This window comes from Aegilops tauschii, chromosome 3, assembly GCF_002575655.3.
Source record: "Aegilops tauschii subsp. strangulata cultivar AL8/78 chromosome 3, Aet v6.0, whole genome shotgun sequence".
Classification (NCBI taxonomy): Eukaryota; Viridiplantae; Streptophyta; class Magnoliopsida; order Poales; family Poaceae; genus Aegilops; species Aegilops tauschii.
Window position 1 is genome coordinate 431,549,937 of NC_053037.3, and position 19,182 is coordinate 431,569,118.

General features: G+C 54.7%; 1 protein-coding gene across 1 annotated transcript; it reads right to left on the minus strand.

Moving 5' to 3' along the window:
• Positions 1-1,347: 1,347 nt before the first annotated feature.
• Positions 1,348-1,671, minus strand: LOC109740902 (uncharacterized). The gene has a single exon (XM_020299956.1). The coding sequence runs from the start codon at positions 1,669-1,671 to the stop codon at positions 1,348-1,350; it is 324 nt and encodes a 107-aa protein (XP_020155545.1).
• Positions 1,672-19,182: the final 17,511 nt, after the last annotated feature.

Sequence of the window (19,182 nt, forward strand, 5' to 3'; positions counted from 1 at the left end):
CAGTACTTCCACTTGTATTGGGGTGGTTGGGTTGGGAGGTGGCGGGTTGGAGTTGGCCGCCGCTTCCTGTGTCATTGAAGTCCTCGAGCCGACTACTGCAGTCCTCGAGCCGGGATCTGAAGTCCCCGGGCCGGGTGCGACTGCTGCAGTCCCCAAGCCGCCTGCCGAAGTCCCCGAGCCGACTGCTGTGGCCTTAGAGTCGGATTCGACTGTTTCAGGAGCAGCCGGCACGAAGATAGAATCTGATTCTGGCGAAGGCTTAATGGATGGCTTGAGGAGGCGCTGAAGGGATACGCTGGCTGGTATGGCTTGACGGGTGGAGCCGATCCGTGCCAGGGCATCTGCTTGCTCGTTGTCGTTTCGTGGCACGTGAAGGAACTCGCACCCTTCAAAATATCCGCTGAGTTGCTGGACGAGGAAGCGGTAGCTTGCCATGTTTTCATCCTTGGCGTCCCAGTCACCAGACGATTGTTGGACCACCAAGTCGGAGTCACCATAGCATAGAATCCAGCGAATGCCGAGCTCTTTGGCAAGCCGGAGTCCGTGTACTAGTGCCTCATACTCGGCCACGTTGTGGGAGGTGGCAAAATGGACTTGCAGTGTGTATCTGAGCTTGTCGCCTTTCGGAGAGGTGAGGACGATGCCGGCGCCCAAACCGGTGCGGATCTTCGAACCATCAAAGTGCATCCGCCAATGGGTGGAGTCCGGCGCTGGCGGCAGGTACTGGGTCTCGGCCCAGTCGATGAGGAAGTCGGCTAGCGCTTGGGACTTGATGGTGGTGCGAGGCTGGTAGAAGATGGTGTGGGGAGCCAACTTGATGGCTCATTTGGCCACTCGGCCTGAAGCATCTCAGCTGCCTATGATCTCAACAAGCGGGGCAGTGCAAATGAAAGAGGTCTTCAGCCTATCAGCCGGGTTCAACTTGATCTGGTGGTACCCTGAATATGCATCCAAAAAACTCAACAGCTCGCATCCGGCTGTGGAGTCTATCACTTGGTCAATCCGTGGCAAGGCAAATGGATCTTTGGGGCAAGCTTTGTTGAGGCTGGTATAATCAATACACATGCACCACTTGTTGTTCTTCTTCAGTACAAGGACTGGGTTAGCCAGCCAATCCGGGTAGAATACTTCCATAATGAAGCCGACTGCTAGGAGCCGGGCTATCTCTTCACCAACAATTCTTCTCTTTTCTTCCGACAGGCGGCGGAGGGGTTGCTTGACCGGTTTGGCGTCAGGTCGGACGTGTAGCTTGTGCTCGGCGAGATCCGTCGGAACACCCGGCATGTCCTTAGGAGACCATGCAAAGATGTCCCAATTCTCACGGAGGAAATCGACGAGCTCGCTTTCCTATTTGCTATCGAGGTTTGCACCGACGACAGCGTATCTCTCCGGGTGCTCTGGGTCCAATGGCATCTTCTTTGTTTCCTTGGCCGGCTTGAAGGAACCTTCAGCTTCCGAATCCTTGGGATCAGGGGACATGTCCGGCTGCTTGCCGGCCATGGCCACAACCCGGTCAAGGAGTCGCTTCTCGGCAGCGATCACCAAGGACTCGGCCAGCCGACTGCTGGCAGCTGCATAGGCGGATGACTTCTTGTAATCTCCGGAGACGGTGATAATCCCTTTGGTGCTTGGCATCTTCATCTTGAGGTAGACGTAATGTGGCACCGCCATGAATTTGCCAAGGCAGGTCGGCCAAGTAGTGGATGGTAAGGGCTCTCAAGGTCAACTACTTCAAACCAGACAGGCTCTCGGTGGAAATGATCTTTTTCTCCAAAGAGGACATCTATCTTGATCTTGCCGATTGGTGAGTGAGAAAGGCCAGGAACTATGCCATGGAAGATGGTCCGACTGGGCTGGACCTGCTTCTGCTTGATGCTCAACTTTTCCATGGTGTCGCGGTACAAGATGTTGCTGCTGCTACCGCCGTCTATCAGAACTCGGGAGAAGCGAGCTGCTCGCCTCTCCGTAGCAAAGGTGGCATCCAACACCAGAGCGTAGGAACCCGGGGAAGGCATCACTTCCGGGTGGTCAGCTCGGCTCCAACTGATCGGCTTCTCTGACCAGTGCATGAACTATGGGGCTTCAGAAGCCACAGCATTCACCTCTCAGGACTGCTGGCGCCGGTTGTGCTTGTCATCAGCCACACTGGTAAAGACAACGTAGGCTCCTTGCTCTTTTGGGTACTCATCTTGGATGGCAGCAACTGGCCGGGCCGCCTGCTGCGGAGGAGGAAGCGGCGGCGGCTGGCCAGCAAGCGGAGGAGGCAGCAATTCTTCGCCCTTGGAGATTCGGGTGAGCCAATGACACTTCCGAGTGGTCTGGTTGGACGGTTCACGGTGCTATGGAACTTGTAGGGTGCATCAAGGGTTTGCTCATAAGAGAAGGCGGGCAGCCAGTTTGGCTTGCCGCCCCTCTGACGCTTGGGTGCGGGCTGTCCCTCCGGCTGCTGGTCTTCGACTATCGCCACTTGCCAGCTAGTGGAAGCCGGCTGGGGTGCCTTGCGCTTGTTGTCGTTTTGCTGCGGGCGCCGACTGGTGTCACCAGCCGGAGTCCAAGGGGCCTGAGGAGCCACTTTGCCGGATGCATCAACTTGAATCTCCGTCTTCATGGAGGAGTCGGCCATGGCGTACTTGTCTGCTATGATTAGCAGCTCGTCGAGGGTTGCCGGCTCGTCGCAGAGAAGTCGGTGCTTGAGCAGGGTGCCTTCTCTGCACCCGGCTGTGAAGTACTCGATAGCCTGTATCTCGTGCACGCCTTCGCAAGAGTTGCGCAGCTCGGACCAACGCGTGAGGTAGTCGCGAGTCGATTTGGTGGGGCCTTGGACGCACAAGGAGAGATGGCTGGGCTTGGGCGGCGGCTTGTACGTGCTGGTGAAGTTGCGGACGAAGGCTTCAGTGAAATCTACGAGCTGTTGATGCTTCGGGGCTTCTGGCTGTTCAGCCATGTCCGGGCGGTGCCCTGGAGCATGAGCAGAACGTACTTCACGGTAACGCGCTTGTTACTATTTGCTATGTTGACGGCGGTGGAGTAGTCGACCAGCCAGTCCTCCGGCTTCACGGAGACGTTGTACTTTGGCATATCTCTTGGGAGCGTGAACCCTTTGGGGAAGGGCTTGTCGCGGATGCGGGGGCTGAAACAAGGCGGGCCCAGCGCGTTTTCTTCTTCTAACGCCAGGGATCGATTGAGACGGTTGATCCGGTGGCGGGCATCATTTTCTCCGATTCCTTCTCGGGGGCCAAGTCGGCCACCAAGACTCGGGTGATCAACAGGCGGCGGGCAGACACGCCTTTCTCTGCGCGGGGGCGACTGATAGTCACCCGGCCGCTCTACCGCTCGTGGGCGGCCGTCTTGGTCGCGCTCGATGGTGATGTGCGTCCGGCTGCGGCTTGCAGCCGGCTCCTTGTCTCGTCGTCCGCGGGCGCCACCAGTCGGCGTCCGGGATGTCGCGCCGTACTCTCGGCGAGGAGGCGGGTCTTCGTTCCGCCGGCTGGGCTCCTTGGCGTGGCAGCCGGCTTCTTGCAGCTCGGCAGCCGCGTCAATGAGCCGCTGGACACGCTCCGTCATGTGGCGACGCTCGTCGCCCTCGAGGTTATCCAGCTCGTCTGCTGCCGCCTGGGCATCTCGTATGTTTTCCATGGGCATGGCGTAGACAGGGCGGTCTGCCCCGAACATGCTGGCAATGGCCGTGCCGTGTTGCCGGACCATGCTGATGTGGCTGGGCCTGCCAGGAGCCGGCGTGCCGCCAACAACGCGGTCCATCTCGCGCTGGTAAGCCTCCGAGAGGCGTCTCATGCTGGCCAGCTTCTTGGCTCTATCGAAGAGCGCCTTGCGATGCGCCTCTAGCGCCTCGCCATCAGCGTCTTCGGGGTTGGGTGCGGCCAAGTCCCGCAATGCCGCCTGTAGCGGATCCTGGCCATTGCCGCCAGAGTGCTCGCCATGGCTAATGACAAGCACCTCTGTGACGGTGCTGCCACCGCTGTCCGCGCGAGGAAGCGGATCGTCGATGACCACCACGTTGGTGGGGAACGCGTCGAGGGATGCCGTGTCGGAGTCGACAAGCATCAGGTCGGTGGAGCCGATCGACTCCAGGTCGAAGGCCGGCTCATTGGCGATGTGGAGCTGGTCGAGGAGGCTGATGAGGCGGCTCTCGGGGCCATCAGTGCTTGCGTCGGATGTAGGCTCGTCTGAGAGGCGGATCTCGCCAACAAGGTCAGCGAGGCAGCTCGCCGCGCAGGCGACCTCTGCGCGATGCAGCACGTCGGAACAGACACCGTCTGGCGTGCTGGGCTTGCTACGCTCGCCAGGAAGGAAGATGGTTCCCGTCCAGAACAGATCTCCGGACGACGGTGCACCTAGCCCCACGGTGGGCGCCAAATGTCGGGGTTTTGGTGCGACATATGCCGACGGGTGGCTTATCATGGTGGGGGATAGTAAGATGTCGCCAGTGCCAGGAGGCGTGATAAGGCGTAGACACGTACGCCAATGAACTTTACCCAGGTTTGGGGCTCTCCTAGGAGATAACACCCCTAGTCCTGCTTTGCGGGGTCTCCGCATGCTCACTATATCAACAAGTGGGTACAAGATGCTCCTTGAGCTGTTTGCTAGAGGAGGAAGAAGGGCTAGGCTAGCTCTCTCCTCTCTCTATGTGGGTGTGTGTTTGGCTAAGGATCTGAACCCTTTGCATGGGTGCCCTGGGGGGTTTATATAGGCCTACCCCCCAGGGGTACAATGGTAAACTGGCCGGGTGTAGGACCTGGTCGTCAGTGTCTCTCGTGGCCGGCTTCTCCGCTGGCCACTGGGGCCCGCCGACTGGTGGGCCCCGCCGGCTGTCTTGTACTTGGCCGACAGGTCATGCCCGCTGCTTGCGGGTCTTGCCGGCTGCTCATCACTGTAGCCGTGCTTCTAATGATGCTTGCTTTGTCGGGGATGGCGTGGCTACAGTTCCGCCGCCTGGCGGGCGTTCACTGTAGCCATTCCCCATCTCTTCTGGTTAATGGTGCACAAACTCCTGGGGAGGGGGAGGGCCGCCTGCTGGAAGGCGGCCTCCCCCTGAGCCGCCTAGTCAGGCTTGCCGTCTTCTGGCTTCTCATGGGCAGGTAGGGCCTGCCGCCTGCGGGCCGTACCGACAGTCTGTCGTGGGAGCATAGTCCTTCTGGCTTGGGTGATGTCATGGGCGGAGAGGCTACAGTGCCGTGCCATGCAGGACATCTCCGGCTGGTAAGGCGCACTGTAGCCACGTCCCGCCCTGGATTCGGGGGTGGCAGTCTTCGCTGTAGCCATGCTCTGTCTCATCGTATTTATGATGGTGCAGAATTTGATAGCGTTTGGGGCCGCCTGCTAGGAGCCGGCCCGCGTCGTGGCCATCTTCTGGGGTCCGCCGCCTTCCAGCAGCCGGCCGCTCGGACCAGCCGGCCTCAAGAAGGCGGCGATCAAGCTTTAAGGCTTGAGGGGCACAGTCGGCCCCGATGTCTTGAAATACCATGGGGGCAGATGAGGCTACCCATGGCCAATAACTCCGACAGTGGTGGGCTACTCGTCTGTCAAATACTACAACTTTCAGGTACAACAGTCGCCTTATATACCTCTCCTTCTTGATATCAATGTTATTTCTAGTTTTGAAGATGTATGTTCGTCTGTCATCCAGCGAAGCTTCACCCAGACTCTGGGCACAATGAAGGTCTTGGCACTAGAATCTGTCGTCCCCAACCTGGACCAAGTTGTTAGTTGCCTCAGATGCTTTCCGTGCCTGAAGAAGATGTATATCGAGGTGATGTTCCTTTCCTGTTAAATGTTAACCATAAGGGAGTTCAATTTTTTGCACATTTTCCCAAGTTTACAATGACAATGTCACTACTGCAGGATGGTCCAAACGCGACACTACGATCAAAGACCCTTCGATGAAACTGTGTGCGATGCCATAATCACAAATGATGGTGTAAAAAACCCGTCAAAAAAGGTGCAAAATGTTTGCGATGATAGATGCATCAAACACGGTTCAGAATTTAGTTGCGTGTGCGATGCAGGGCATACGGTTCAGCTCAATTAACTATTTGGGATGAGGAGGCACAAAAGAAACGGGCAACCAGATGAAGGCGTGTGCGATATACAGCATACAGTTCACTGGGATGAACTGTGTGTGATTAGGCAACACAATGGAAACAGTTCAACTGAACAAGATGTGTGTGATATGCGACAAACATGTCCGTAATCTGAAATGTGTGCGAAGACCAATAATAATACAGATGATTGCTGCTAATAAGCCATGTGAATTGCTCTGTCTATAGTAGAATAACATGTATATATATATATATAACTGAAATAAACATACAATTACATAAGTGACTATACAGATCATTCGCACACACCTCAATAAACAATTGCATGCATTCTAAAGTAGGAGAAACGATCGTCTAGTCATCTACTTCTTGTGACGCTCCCGCCACCGCTATTTGGCTCGATCCCTCGTCTTTGTCAGGAAGAAGACAGTTCCTCATGTCAACGATCCGCTTGTACATCTCGTAGCTTGTGTACACGTCCATGGCCGTGTACTTGACATGTTGTTCATCCAGTCTCTTATGCCACAGACTGTGCCAGGCGTTCTTGTCCTTATTGCTCTCTTCCTTCATCTTCGTGTAGTAGGGGTCAATGATGGCCGAGGTGAGGTCAACCAGGTAGTTCAGTTTGTTTTTGTCGCTGCCCAAGACCTTGTAGTGGTGCAGGATGTTGACAAGATTCGGGCGTTTCAAGTCCGAAACCTTGAGCGCTTTTAGATCGTTGGTGGTGTCCACCGTAGAGAAACTGTAGTCGGAGCTATTGATAAACCTGGAGAAATGCTTGCAAGGCCTTGTGGCAAGGTGGAAGTGGTAGACGAGGACGTCATGTCGCATGCACAACTGGGCAACAGCAACCTTCTGATCATGCTCGGCACGACCGATGGTGTACTCGAGGTCGAAGCCGACCACTCGGTACTTGTCCTCCGCAATGAACTGCTCCATAGTTTGGATGGAGCTCTGCACCGAGACCGGATCGTTCATGCACACCACCGAGAGGGCCTTCCACCTCATGTGGGTGTCCACTACGTGATGTGTGGTGAACTGCCCGCCGTTGTTGTCGTCGCCGCTGGGAGCGCCATTGGAACCGCTGGATGTCCTCTCTGTATGTGTCCTTGTGGGTGTGCTTATTGTGTCGTGTGAGACAAGAGATGAAGGTAAATGGCCGCAGGAATAAAAGGGGGCCGGGCAGCGTGGATTCTCGGCGCGTCCGCATGGCAGTTTTTGCAGCGGGTAACTACATCGTCGCGCCGCGCCCGGCGCAACCGCTTGCACACGAACGTGCGTGATCGTGCGCCGGCCCCAAACACTGGCAGCGTGGAGGGACGAGGGCAGAGCACCCGAAGGGACGGGAGAGTAGAGCGCGCGCCGCGACCGCCTGAACCGCAAGCAACCACACGCATAGAGCGGTTGAATACGCATGCAGGAAATGGTCGCCTACAAGCCGGCCAACAGTTGCGTCGCTACGTAGAGAGCGGCCGTGTGGTACCACCTCCGTCTTTTCTATAGTCTCCTTTATATTCCGTGCCATACTTTGCCCTCAAATTTAACCGACAAAATGTTAATGCATGTTTTAAAAATTATACAATTGGAAACTATGTTCAAATACAAATCCAACTATATAATCTTTGGCGACATGCATTCGTATTTATTAGTTAAATCATACTTATAAACCAGGACGGTGGTATAGTAGGTAACTAAATCACAAACGTTTTTTTATTAACCGTATGTGTACGTGGCCTTTCGTCCTCCTCTCGCATGTTGTATCACCCCGCTGCCGCAGACGGCTTACAGTGCAAGCTTGCGCAGCGCGCGGGGCGTTCTTTTTGCCAAACGGTGGCACCAATGAATCGTCGGTGAGCCCGTTACCGCGCAACCTCGTAGGTTCCCGCGCAAGCTTCCCGCCCGACTTGGTGAAATCCCCCAAAATCCCAATGCTTACCGGCCTGCTAAAAAAAACCTCACGGCCAGCGAGTCCTGCGTCGCATTTTTTCCTCCATCCCTGTAGCTTATCTCGTCTACTTCTATCACAATCGCCAATGGCACCGGTCCGTCGTCGTCGCTCAGCCACTCCGCCGTCATCAGAGGACAGCTCCAGCTGGGAGGCTACACCGCGGCCGCGGCGTGGCATCCCTGTTGGGTGTGCGCGGAATACCACCACACGCTCCGCCACCGGTGCCCGTCGGCAGCTGTTGCTGGCCGTCGTTGCCGCCACACCACTGTCAAAAGCCAGGGCCATCGCCCGCTCCGCCGCCGCGGCCCGAAGGCGGGAGGTGGCCGTCGTGGCCGTCACCCCACTGTCGGCCATTGTGGCCATCACCCGCTCCGCCACCGCGGCTCGAAGGCGGGAGGTGGTGGTCGTGGCCGCCACCCCGTCGTCGGCCGCCAGCCCAACATCGACCGCCGGGGTCATCACTCGCTCCGCCACCGCCGCCCGAAGGCGGGAGGCGGAGGTGTATGCCCGCACGTGTGTCAACGACCTTGCGCGCTACACCGAGTTCTTGCGGGAGGAGGAGGAGCGCCTCATCGAGCACGCAAAGAGCCTTACCGCCGTCGTGGCCGCGGCACATGCCACCTTAGAGGCGAGGAATCAGGAGATCTACGAGGAGAACCACCGCTTTGAGAGGGGTCGTTTGGACTGGCAGAGGGCGTTCAAGGTGAGCTTCGCTGAAGCTGCATTAGTGGCAGGCATCGCATTGCGGTTGCCCAGCTCGTCGGTAGGCTCCTCCTCCTCCGCCTCTTACTGAGCGCGCTCGACAGAGGAGAGGCAGCCGGAAGTAGTACAAAGCCCCTCTGTAGTAGTATTTAGGGGCTATTTTGTTCAGTTCATCTGACTATAGATGTGGTGCAACTGTACAACGTACTTAAAATTAGCTAGTATATATAGTTTAACTAGCTATTTCAGTACGTGGTTGGCAACAATAGGGGATAAGTTTGGTTGGTTCAGCTGTCGAGTTGAACTGTTTGTATAAATTAAGAACGACTGCTTAATCTATGAATGAAATCTAGGCTTAATTACTGAATTGTAGTTGCAAAAATTAGATACTGCTAGTGACTTTTAGCTTCATATTTTTGACAAATCGCAGTGTTACAAGGATTGACAAATCTTACCAAATTGTTTGTAAGTGGTTGCACACAGGTCATCCAAAATAACCATTTGCGTTGAAGGGATGCACAAATCCCGCGCTGCTCTCACTTTGCATATGGGTGTTCTATCTAAAACGTTTGCGATCAAGAGCTGCAAAAATCCTGCTCGACACATTTTCTCTAGGCTTCCTGGGGAAGCTGTCGGTTTGCATACGGGTGTTCTAACTAAAGCGTTGGCGATGAGTGTTTCATATTTAAAAAGCGAATTAAACTGCGGCTTGGGCGCCATTAATGGGGAGGATGCGAGCAAGGCGGGCGGCAATGGAAGTCAAAGGGCTCGCTTCCCAGTGAGCCTGCGCAGCGTATAGCTCACACGCTTCCCGGTGAGCCTGCTCACTCGAGACAGCTTGCATGCCTCTCAGTCAGCCTGTGCACCGGATGGCGCTCGCGCCTCCCGTTCAGTCAAGGTCAAGCAGCTGTCCCCCACGGCACCTCCTATAGCCATTTAAAAACCAGGCATCTCAATGTTATACCGGCAATCAACGGTTCCCTGGTGTTTGAAATTCATTCCCATTTCTTGCATGGGACCTAAGCATGCACCCAAGGACACATATTTGATTTTTCGACCAATTTATATGCACTGGAGCATGTGCATGTAGTTCAAATTTGAATTATGCACATAAATGCATTGAAAACTCAGTTAATGCATAAAAATGTCCAAATGAACCCCAAAAAATCACGAAAATTCACACAACACTCTTGTTGGTCTATGTTGACACGAGAAAAAAATTGAAAGCAATAAGAGGCAATGGATATCGTTTCATCCCCAAAGGTGGGACGTTCCCTACCGAAAACCATCATGCTTGTTATGAGAAGCTCTGGTTTGTGAGAAGCATATACCCAAACCTGCCCCAAATGGGACAAAATTTGTACCACGGCATGTTGATGCCGGTCCATGATAGCATGCCAAGTTTCATGAATTTCAGATGAGTTTTGGATTTACTATAATTTAAAAACCAGGCCTCAATGTTTTGCCGGCAATCAACGGTGCCCTGGTGTTTGAAATTCATTCCCCTTTCTTGCATGGGACCTAAGCATGCACCCAAGGACACAGATTTGATTTTTCGACCTATTTATATGCACTGGAGCATGTGCATGTAGTTCAAATTTGAATTATGCACATAAATGCATTGAAAACTCAGTTAATGCATAAAAATGTCCAAACGAACCCCAAAAATAAAAAAATTCACACAACACTCCTGTTGTTCTATGTTGACACGAGAAAAAAATTTGAAAGCAATAAGACGCAATGGATATCGTTTCGTCCCCAAAGGTGGGACGTTCCCTACCGAAAACCATCATGCTTGTTGTGAGAAGCTCTGGTTTGTGAGAAGCATATACCCAAACCTGCCCCAAATGGGACAAAATTAGTACCACGGCATGATGATGCCGCTCCATGATTGCATGCCAAGTTTCATGAATTTCAGACGATTTTTGGATTTACTATAATTTAAAAACCAGGCATCTCAATGTTTTGCCGGCAATCAACGGTGCCCTAGTGTTTGAAATTCATTCCCATTTCTTGCATGGGACCTAAGCATGCACCCAAGGACACATATTTGATTTTTCGACCAATTTATATGCACTGGAGCATGTGCATGTAGTTCAAATTTGAATTATGCACATAAATGCATTGAAAACTCAGGTAATACATAAAAATGTCCAAACGAACCCCGAAAAATCACAAAAATTCACACAACACTCCTGTTGTTCTATGTTGACATGGGAAAAAAATTGAAAGCAATAAGAGGCAATGGATATCGTTTCGTCCCCAAAGGTGGGACATTCCCTACCGAAAACCATCATGCTTGTTGTGAGAAGCTCCAGGTTGTGAGAAGCATATAACCAAACCTGCCCCAAATGGGACAAAATTTGTACCACGGCAAGTTGATGCCGCTCCATGATAGCATGCCAAGTTTCATGAATTTCAGACGAGTTTTGGATTTACTAGAATTTTAAAACCAGGCATCTCAATGTTTTGCCAGCAATCAACGGTGCCCTGTGTTTGAAATTCATTCCCATTTCTTGCATGGGACCTAAGCATGCACCCAAGGACACATATTTCATTTTTCGACCAATTTATATGCACTGGAGCATGTGTGTGCAGTTCAAATTTGAATTATGCACATAAATGGATTGAAAAGTCACTTAATGCATAAAAATGTCCAAACGAACCCTGAAAAATCACATAAATTCACACAACACTCCTGTTGTTCTATGTTGACATGAGAAAAAAATTGAAAGCAATAAGAGGCAATGGATATCGTTTCGTCCCCAAAGGTGGGACGTTCCCTACCGAAAACCATCATGCTTGTTGTGAGAAGCATATACTCAAACCTGCCCTATATGGGATAAAATTTTTACCACGGCATGTTGATGCCGCTCCATGATAGCATTCCAAGTTTCATGAATTTCAGACGAGTTTTGGATTTACTAGAATTTGAAACCCATGCATCTCAATGTTTTGTCGGCAATCAACGGTGCCCTGATGTTTGAAATTCATTCCCATTTCTTGCATGGGACCTAAGCATGCACCCAAGGACACATATTTGATTTTTCAACCAATTTATATGCACTGGAGCATGTGCATGTAGTTCAAATTTGAATTATGCACATAAATGCATTGAAAACTCAGTTAATGCCTAAAAATGTCCAAACGAACCCCGAAAATCACAAAAGTTCACACAACACTCCTGTTGTTCTATGTTGACACGAGAAAAAATTTGAAAGCAATAAGAGGCAATGGATATCGTTTCGTCCCCAAAGGTGGGACGTTCCCTACCGAAAACCATCATGCTTATTGTGAGATGCTCCGGTTTGTGAGAAGCATATACCCAAACCTGCCCCAAATGGGACAAAAAATTTACCACAGCATGTTGATGCCGCGCCATGATAGCATGCCAAGTGTCATGAATTTCAGATGAGTTTTTGATTTACTAGAATTTAAAAACCAGGCATCTCAATGTTTTGCCGGCAATCAACAGTGCCCTGGTGTTTGAAATTCATTCCCATTTCTTGCATGGGACCTAAGCATGCACCCAAGGACACATATTTGATTTTTCAACCAATTGATATGCACTGGAGCATGTGCATGTAGTTCAAATTTGAATTGTTCACCTGAAATGGCTAGAAAACCAATTTAATGTATAAAATGTTCAAACGAACCCTGAATAATTCCAATTCTTTTATGACACACATATAGTTGCATGTTCACTCTAGATAAAAGGTCTAGCAATTCAAGCACCGTCCATTGACGCTGTGACCCCATTATGTAATTCAAATCAAGATGAAAAATCAAGTAGATCGCACATAGTTTATTATCAGCAACCGTGTGAGATGCAACACAAAATATCCTGGAGCACCGTCGGTGTATAGTACGCCTATGGCTTACGCAACAAGGTGCGTCGGCTACAGTCCACAACCGGCATCTCAAGCACACTAGCTCGCTCCCCAAATATCATTTCACTGTTCAATCGTCGCTGGTGAAACATGGGCACGTGGACCCGCGTCGTGAGGGCAACTTCGGTGGCCCACTCCGGCGAGAGTGCGGCCGCAGCCGCCATGCGCGTGCTAACAAGGAGCATGAGCGCGGCCGCAATCTGCGACCGGGCGGCAAAGGCAGCCCAAATGGCCACTGTTGCTTCTCAGGTGGTGGCAGCAACATCTGCCTCGGCGATAGCAACTGGCGAGAGCAGCACAGCAGCTATCCGTTATGCAGCAGCGGCCTTAGCCCTGATGGAGGCCACCCACGACCATGTCGAGGCCGCCCACGCCTAGCTCCTGGCGGTAACCGCACAAATCGAACGAAGCTTCTCCGACAACGGTCGGCAACCCATGGCCGAACAGCTGGCAATCGTCGAGTGCGTTCGAGCAGCCTTCCGTCCCTCCGCCGCATACCTTGCAACGACGGAGCCCGTCCAAGCCTAGATCCCGTCCACGCACGCCCAACATGTGGCAGACTTTGCCAAAGAGATGGCAGACATGGATGGCGAGATGCTTGCCAAGTATGGTGCGATGGATGCCATGGAGCCCCTTCCCCAAGAGACCGTCGGGCGCGAGCTGGACATGGAGGCGGCAGCAGAGATCGACGAGCACCAGCCGTAGTAGTACTCTTTGTTTTGTTTAATTAAGACGCTGGTCTTTAATTTGTTAGAGTAATGTTTAGGTCAGCTAGCTCTGTTTAGTTGCTGAACTTGCTCGATTAAGAAGTGTGGTTGTGTTGTAGTCTCCTTTGTGTACCCAGATTATGCAATGACATGGATGACCACTGTAACCATGGAAATTTGAACCAAAACTTTTGACGTTCAAACTCATGACACACGGGTTAGGCTATCTGAATCGTTTGTGATGTCCACATATCGTACACAGTTCTGAATAAGGGAGCGTGTCTGATGACACTTTGCGCGCCAGTTTTTTCGCTGAAGTGATTCCAAATTTTCGGCTTCCGCAGAAATATCTACCGCCCCGCCCCCTCTCCCTTACCAAAAGCCACATTTCCCCTCTTTCCTCCTTCCATTCCAAGTTGAAACCTTCACTCCTTGCTTGCAGTGCCGCCTCCTCGTCGGCGACCCTCCTTCACGCTTCTCGGCCTCCTCTATCCAGGCAGGTAATCCACACCCGACCCCATCCTCCTCCTCCTTCCACATCCCACATTGTCGGATCACGGGTTCCGGCAAAACCCTCAAGGTTCGAACACTAGGGTGCGCACGAAGATCTCTCCTCTCCCAAGCTCTCGCACTCCACGATATCGCGGACTAGCTCGCCGAACCCAAAGAACATAGAGACACGAGATTTATACTGGTTCGGGCCACCGGTGCGGTCTAATACCCTACTCCAGTGTGGTGTGGTGGATTACGTCTTGGGCTGGGGATGAACAGTACAAGGGGAGGAACAGCCTCCTGAAGAGAGGTGTTCTTGTGCTGGGTGAACTTGTGTTGTTGAGGATGATCTGAATGATCTGTTTCTTCCTACAGTGGTGGCTAGTCCTATTTATAGAGGCCCCGGTCCTCTTCCCAAATATTGAGCGGGAAGGGATGCAACAACGGATACATTTGAAGGGGGACAGCTAGTACAGCTTATCCTGACTAAAGGTGGTCTTCGCCTGCCAAAGGCTCTGGTGGTGACGCCGTCTTGGGCTCCATGGTGACCTCCGTCCTGCTGGTCTTGGTCTCGTTGCACCGATATGGAAACCTTTGCCTGATGCCTCGGGACGCCGCGCCTGCGCTTGCCCCTTTAGCACCAAAGAGGAAGCGAGGACACTGTGCGCACTGGTGCCCGCCTGGCCTTGGTCGTCATGGCTTAGGTCATTGGAACCTCGCGAGGTTCACCTTGCCTTTCTCTCTCTGCCCCTCGCGAGCCAGCCTGGTGAGGCCGCTACCGAGGAGGTCTTGTGTCGTCCACCTCGCGAGGCTTGTCCCCTCGCAAGGGTCTTGAGTATTTGCTGGTGAAGACGGGCCGTACTGGGCCGCGAGTAGAGCCACGCCGTGGGACGCAGGCAGGCAACTCTGGGGACCCCCGTTCCCAGAACGCCGACAGTAGCCCCCGGGCCCAAGGCGCGCTCGGACTTGGCTTCGAGGTGAAGCCAAAGGGCAAGTGCGGAGCACCGCGGGCCCCAACAGCCTGCGGCCTTGGTTGATGCGTGGCGATTGATTGGACGTGGGCATCTCCGCTTCCCCATGCTGCCTCGGCAACTTCCCACTTGACGAGTCCCTGCTGCATGCAAAGAAATATCATCATTACCTGTGATCGTGGGGGTCGCCGGGTGGCCTTCTCCTTCTATAAATGAGGAAGAGGGGCTGAGCCCCCGTTGCCCATCTCTTCCTTCTCCGCTCACTTCTTCTCCCTTGCTCCATTGCCAGTAGCGACACCAATGGCGCATGCGAAGAGGTTTCGGCCGCGGAGAAGGGGAAGGCTCGCCAGGAGGGGCCCGGCTCTCCGGCGCCCAAGCGTGGATGCGGCCGTCCCCGCAAGCACACCGTGACCCCTGCCCCTGCGGCCGTGGCGGCGCCGCTTCACGCGGTGGGGGTCGCCCTGGTCGTGGCAGCTCCGTTGGTGAAGGAAGGCGGGCCGTGGTCGCGCGGCCTCCCCGCCCGCGCTTCCACTCGGCGGAGGTGCTACCGGAGTTTGTCGTGTGGTCGAAGAACCCGGACGGCAACTGGCTTCAGCTCCCACGCTTCTTCACCGATGAGCTGCCGGCCGTCAGTCCAGGCGGACGGCTGCTGCACCAGGGCTTCCTGGGTCGTGGTTAAGGTCTCCGTCGCGGGCAACATAGCCCTCGCTCACGGCTAGCAGACGTTTGCCCGTGCGCGAGGCCTGGGCAGGCGGTGCACCCTCCACTTCAAATATGACGGCGACGCGATCCTCTACGTGAGGGTGTTTGGGGAAGACGTTGCCGCGCCGGGTGCTGCCCCGAGATTAACGATGGCGACCAGGTGCTCGGCCCTGGCGATGGTCGTGACGAGGATGAAGGCGAGCCCGCCTCTGGTGCCGACCGCGCCTCATCCAGCTACGGCGGCTCTTCCTCCGGTGGTAGCTCCAGCAGCGGCGGCTATGACCAGCCGCCACGCTCCCTTCGAAGCTGGCAGCGGGTTGTCTCGCCGCCGCGCTCCAGTGAAGCGCGAGTAAGGATCCGACTGAGCTTGGGAGAGCGCCATGGGCCCGCCCCCACGAGTTGCTGCAGGGGCACGCGCCACTTTTGTTTCATTCTTCTTTTCCTTCTTGCATTGAGAGAGACAAGTATGGGGCCCCGTGGGGGCATGCAACAAACTATGATTTCCAAATTGTTATGCTGTGTTTATCATTCCCGCACCGCGTTGGAATATCAATGTTTTATATAGGCACGTAGGAAAAACTTAGCTTGACGTGCTTGAAGTAGTTTCCACCTCGCGAGGCGCGCGTTTCTCAGTACCCGACGAGGAGGAACTGCAAAAATTTGTTAGGAGATCCAAGCCCTGGTCACCGGCGCCACTGGCCATGGCCCAGCGCTTCGTATCGCGGTACCCGTGGGGAACGGATTGAGAGAGGTGCGCCAGCTTGCGGGCTCGAACGAGGGTGCCTCGCGAAGAGCAGAAAAAGGAAGCTCACGAGGGTACCTGCTCAGCCCCCTCGCGAGGTATGCGAGGGAGAGAGTACAGGCTAAACTGAAGGCGAAAACAGAGGCAGAAAGCGATGGAACCAAACCAGCAAAGAACACCAGAAGCAACCTTCAATTAAAGAGGGGCGAGCCAACTATGGAAAGCAAATGAAAAAGCCACGTCCGGCACCTAGTCTAGTCTTCATGTCTTCTCACCAGCGCGGAGCTAAGTGCTGCCACTAGGACGTGGGAGGGAGCCCCCGAGGCCCAAGGGCGGCACTCCTGAGACTCCGAAGCATTTACAGACCCACTCATTATTACGTGAGAGTGTCACGAGCGGAGACCTTCACAGGCACTAGGCCTTCTTCACAGGCGCTGGGCCTTTCTTCATGGATAGAACTTCCGGAGGTGCTGGATGTTCCAGGCGTTCTGGATGGGTACCCCGTCCTGCGTCTCCAGGCGCGCGGCGCCAGGCCTGGAGACGTGGACGACCTTGAACGGGCCCTCCCACATGGGTGAGAGCTTATGCAGCCCTTCCCTGGAGAGCACTCCCCTCAGGATGAGGTCACCCACCTCGAGCGTCCTGGAGCGGACGCTGCGACAGTGGTACCACCGCAGCGCCTGCTGGTATCTTGCCACCTATAGCGCGGCTTCACGGCGGCGTTCCGCCCCCAGTATGAGGTCCATCCCCCGCCTGGCGTCCTTCTGCATCTCATCAAACGCCAGGACCCGTGCGGAGCGATGCTTGACCTCGTGAGGGAGAACAGCTTCTGCTCCGTAGACGAGGAAGAACGGGGTCTCGCCCGTCGGCTTGGTGGCGGTGGTGCGGATAGACCACAACAAGGACTGGAGCTCGTCGTGCCAGCCCTTACCGCAGGCTTCGAGCTTCTTCTTGAAGGTCCTGGTCTTGAGGCCTCTCAGGACTTCCACGTTGGCGCGTTCGGCTTGACCGTTGCTCCGGGGTGCGCCACTGAAGCGTAGCCGATCTGCGTTCCAAGGTTAGCACAGTACATTTTGAAGAGATTACTGGTGAACTGCGAGCCGTTATCGGTGATGATGCAGTTGGGGACCCCAAAATGGCTCACGAGACCCTTGATGAACTTGACCGCGGAGCCAGCTGGGATGGTGCGGACGGCTTCTACCTCCGCCCACTTGGTGAACTTGTAGATGGCGGCGTAGAGGTAGCGGTAACCCTGAGGTGCTCGGGGAAACGGGCCCAAGATATCCAGCCCCCAGGCCGCGAATGGCCACGAGAGTGGGATGGTCTGAATGCCCTGAGCCGGCTGATGGATCTGCTTGGCATGGAACTGGCAGGCCTCGCAGGATTTCACCAGCTCAGTCGCGTCGTTGAGTGCCGTAGGCCAGTAGAATCCGCTGCGGAAAACCTTGCCAATGAGGGTTCGCGACGACGAGTGGTGCCCGCAGTCCCCGCCGTGTATTTCAGCTAGCAGCTCCTTCCCCTGTTCCCTGGAGATGCAGCGCAAGGAAATGTCATATGGCCGCTTCTTGTATAACTCACCGTCCTGGATGCAGTATGCCGTGGCTTGTCGGGCCAAATGCTCCGCGTCCTCCTCCTTCTCCGGCAGCGTCCCTTGCATCAGGTATTCCTTGAATTCCTTGACCCAACATCCATCCTGAGGCTCGAGCGCCAAGAGCAGACGCGCTCCCGATGTTGGGCGACAGGCCGGGGCTCCCGCAGCAGGTGGCTGTGTGAGCTCCTCCCGAGGCTGCGCTGTCCTTGAAAGGGGTGGCGTTGCCGATGGCTTGAAGAGCCGCTCCTCGAAGACGCCAGGCTCTTGGGGCAGTCGCTTGGATGCCATCCTGGCGATGTCATCGGCTTCCTTGTTGGTGCCACGGGGCACGTGCTGCAACTCTAGGCCCAGGAATTGCTTCTCCATCTTGCGCACCTCCGCGAGGTATGCCTCCATGTGTTCGTCCTTCGGCTCGTATATCTTGTTGGAGAAGTTGACGAGGAGATGTGAGTCGCCCTTGATGGTGAGGCGCTTCACCCCCAGGGCCGCTGCAGCCTTCAGGCCGGCTATGAGGCCTTCACACTCTGCTATGTTGTTGGAGACCTTCTCGCCCTGCTGGAAACAGAGTTGCACGGCGTAGTAGAGCTTGTCCTGGTTGGGTGAGATGAGCACTACTCTAGCCCCTGCGCCCTGGCGTGCGAAGGCGCCGTCGAAGTACATGACCCAGCCGTCTGGTGGCTCGCTCCCTGGTAATAGGGATCGGTTCTCGCCTGCTTCGAGTTCCGGGGCATCGGTCCATTCTGCCACAAAATCTACGAGCGCTGCTCCCTTGATGACCCTGGTCGTGCTGAACTCCAAGTCAAACGCTTGCAGCTCGATGTTCCATTCAGCAACTCGTCCCGCTGTGTTGGGACTCCTGAGAACTCTCTCCAGTGGGTAAGCCGAGATGACCTTGATGGGGTGACCCTGGAAGTAGTGGCGCAGTTTGCGCGAGGCCACCAGGAGCGCAAGCAGGAGCTTCTGAGGCATGGGGTATCGTGCCCTCGCACCTCGTAGCACCATGCTGACAAAGTACACCGGGTGCTCGACGAGGGTGGGAGAGTTGTCAGAGTCTTTGGTTCCCGTGGGTTGAGGTGTCTATTTGGGGTCTCCGGCTTCTGGGGCTCGGCGGCCTGCCGAAGCAGTTGCTGCTTCAGGAGCATCGCCTTGGCGCCGCGCTGCTTCGTCCAGCCTGGGGGTTCCACTTGATGGGCCCTTGACCTGGCACTCTTCTCTGAGGGCCATCAGCGCTGCACGGGCGGAGTGGGGTGTGGCAGATAGGTAGAGCACCAAGGGCTCGAGAGATCGAGGTGCCACCATCACTGGAGGACTGGTCAGGTATCGCTTGAGGTCTTGAAACGCTCGGTCGGCCTCCGGGGTCCACTCAAATGGTCCCTTCTTC

Excerpts from the sequence above, each read along its gene's own strand:
- LOC109740902 (XM_020299956.1), bottom strand. The coding sequence starts at position 1,671 with ATGGCGGTGCCACATTACGTCTACCTCAAGATGAAGATGCCAAGCACC.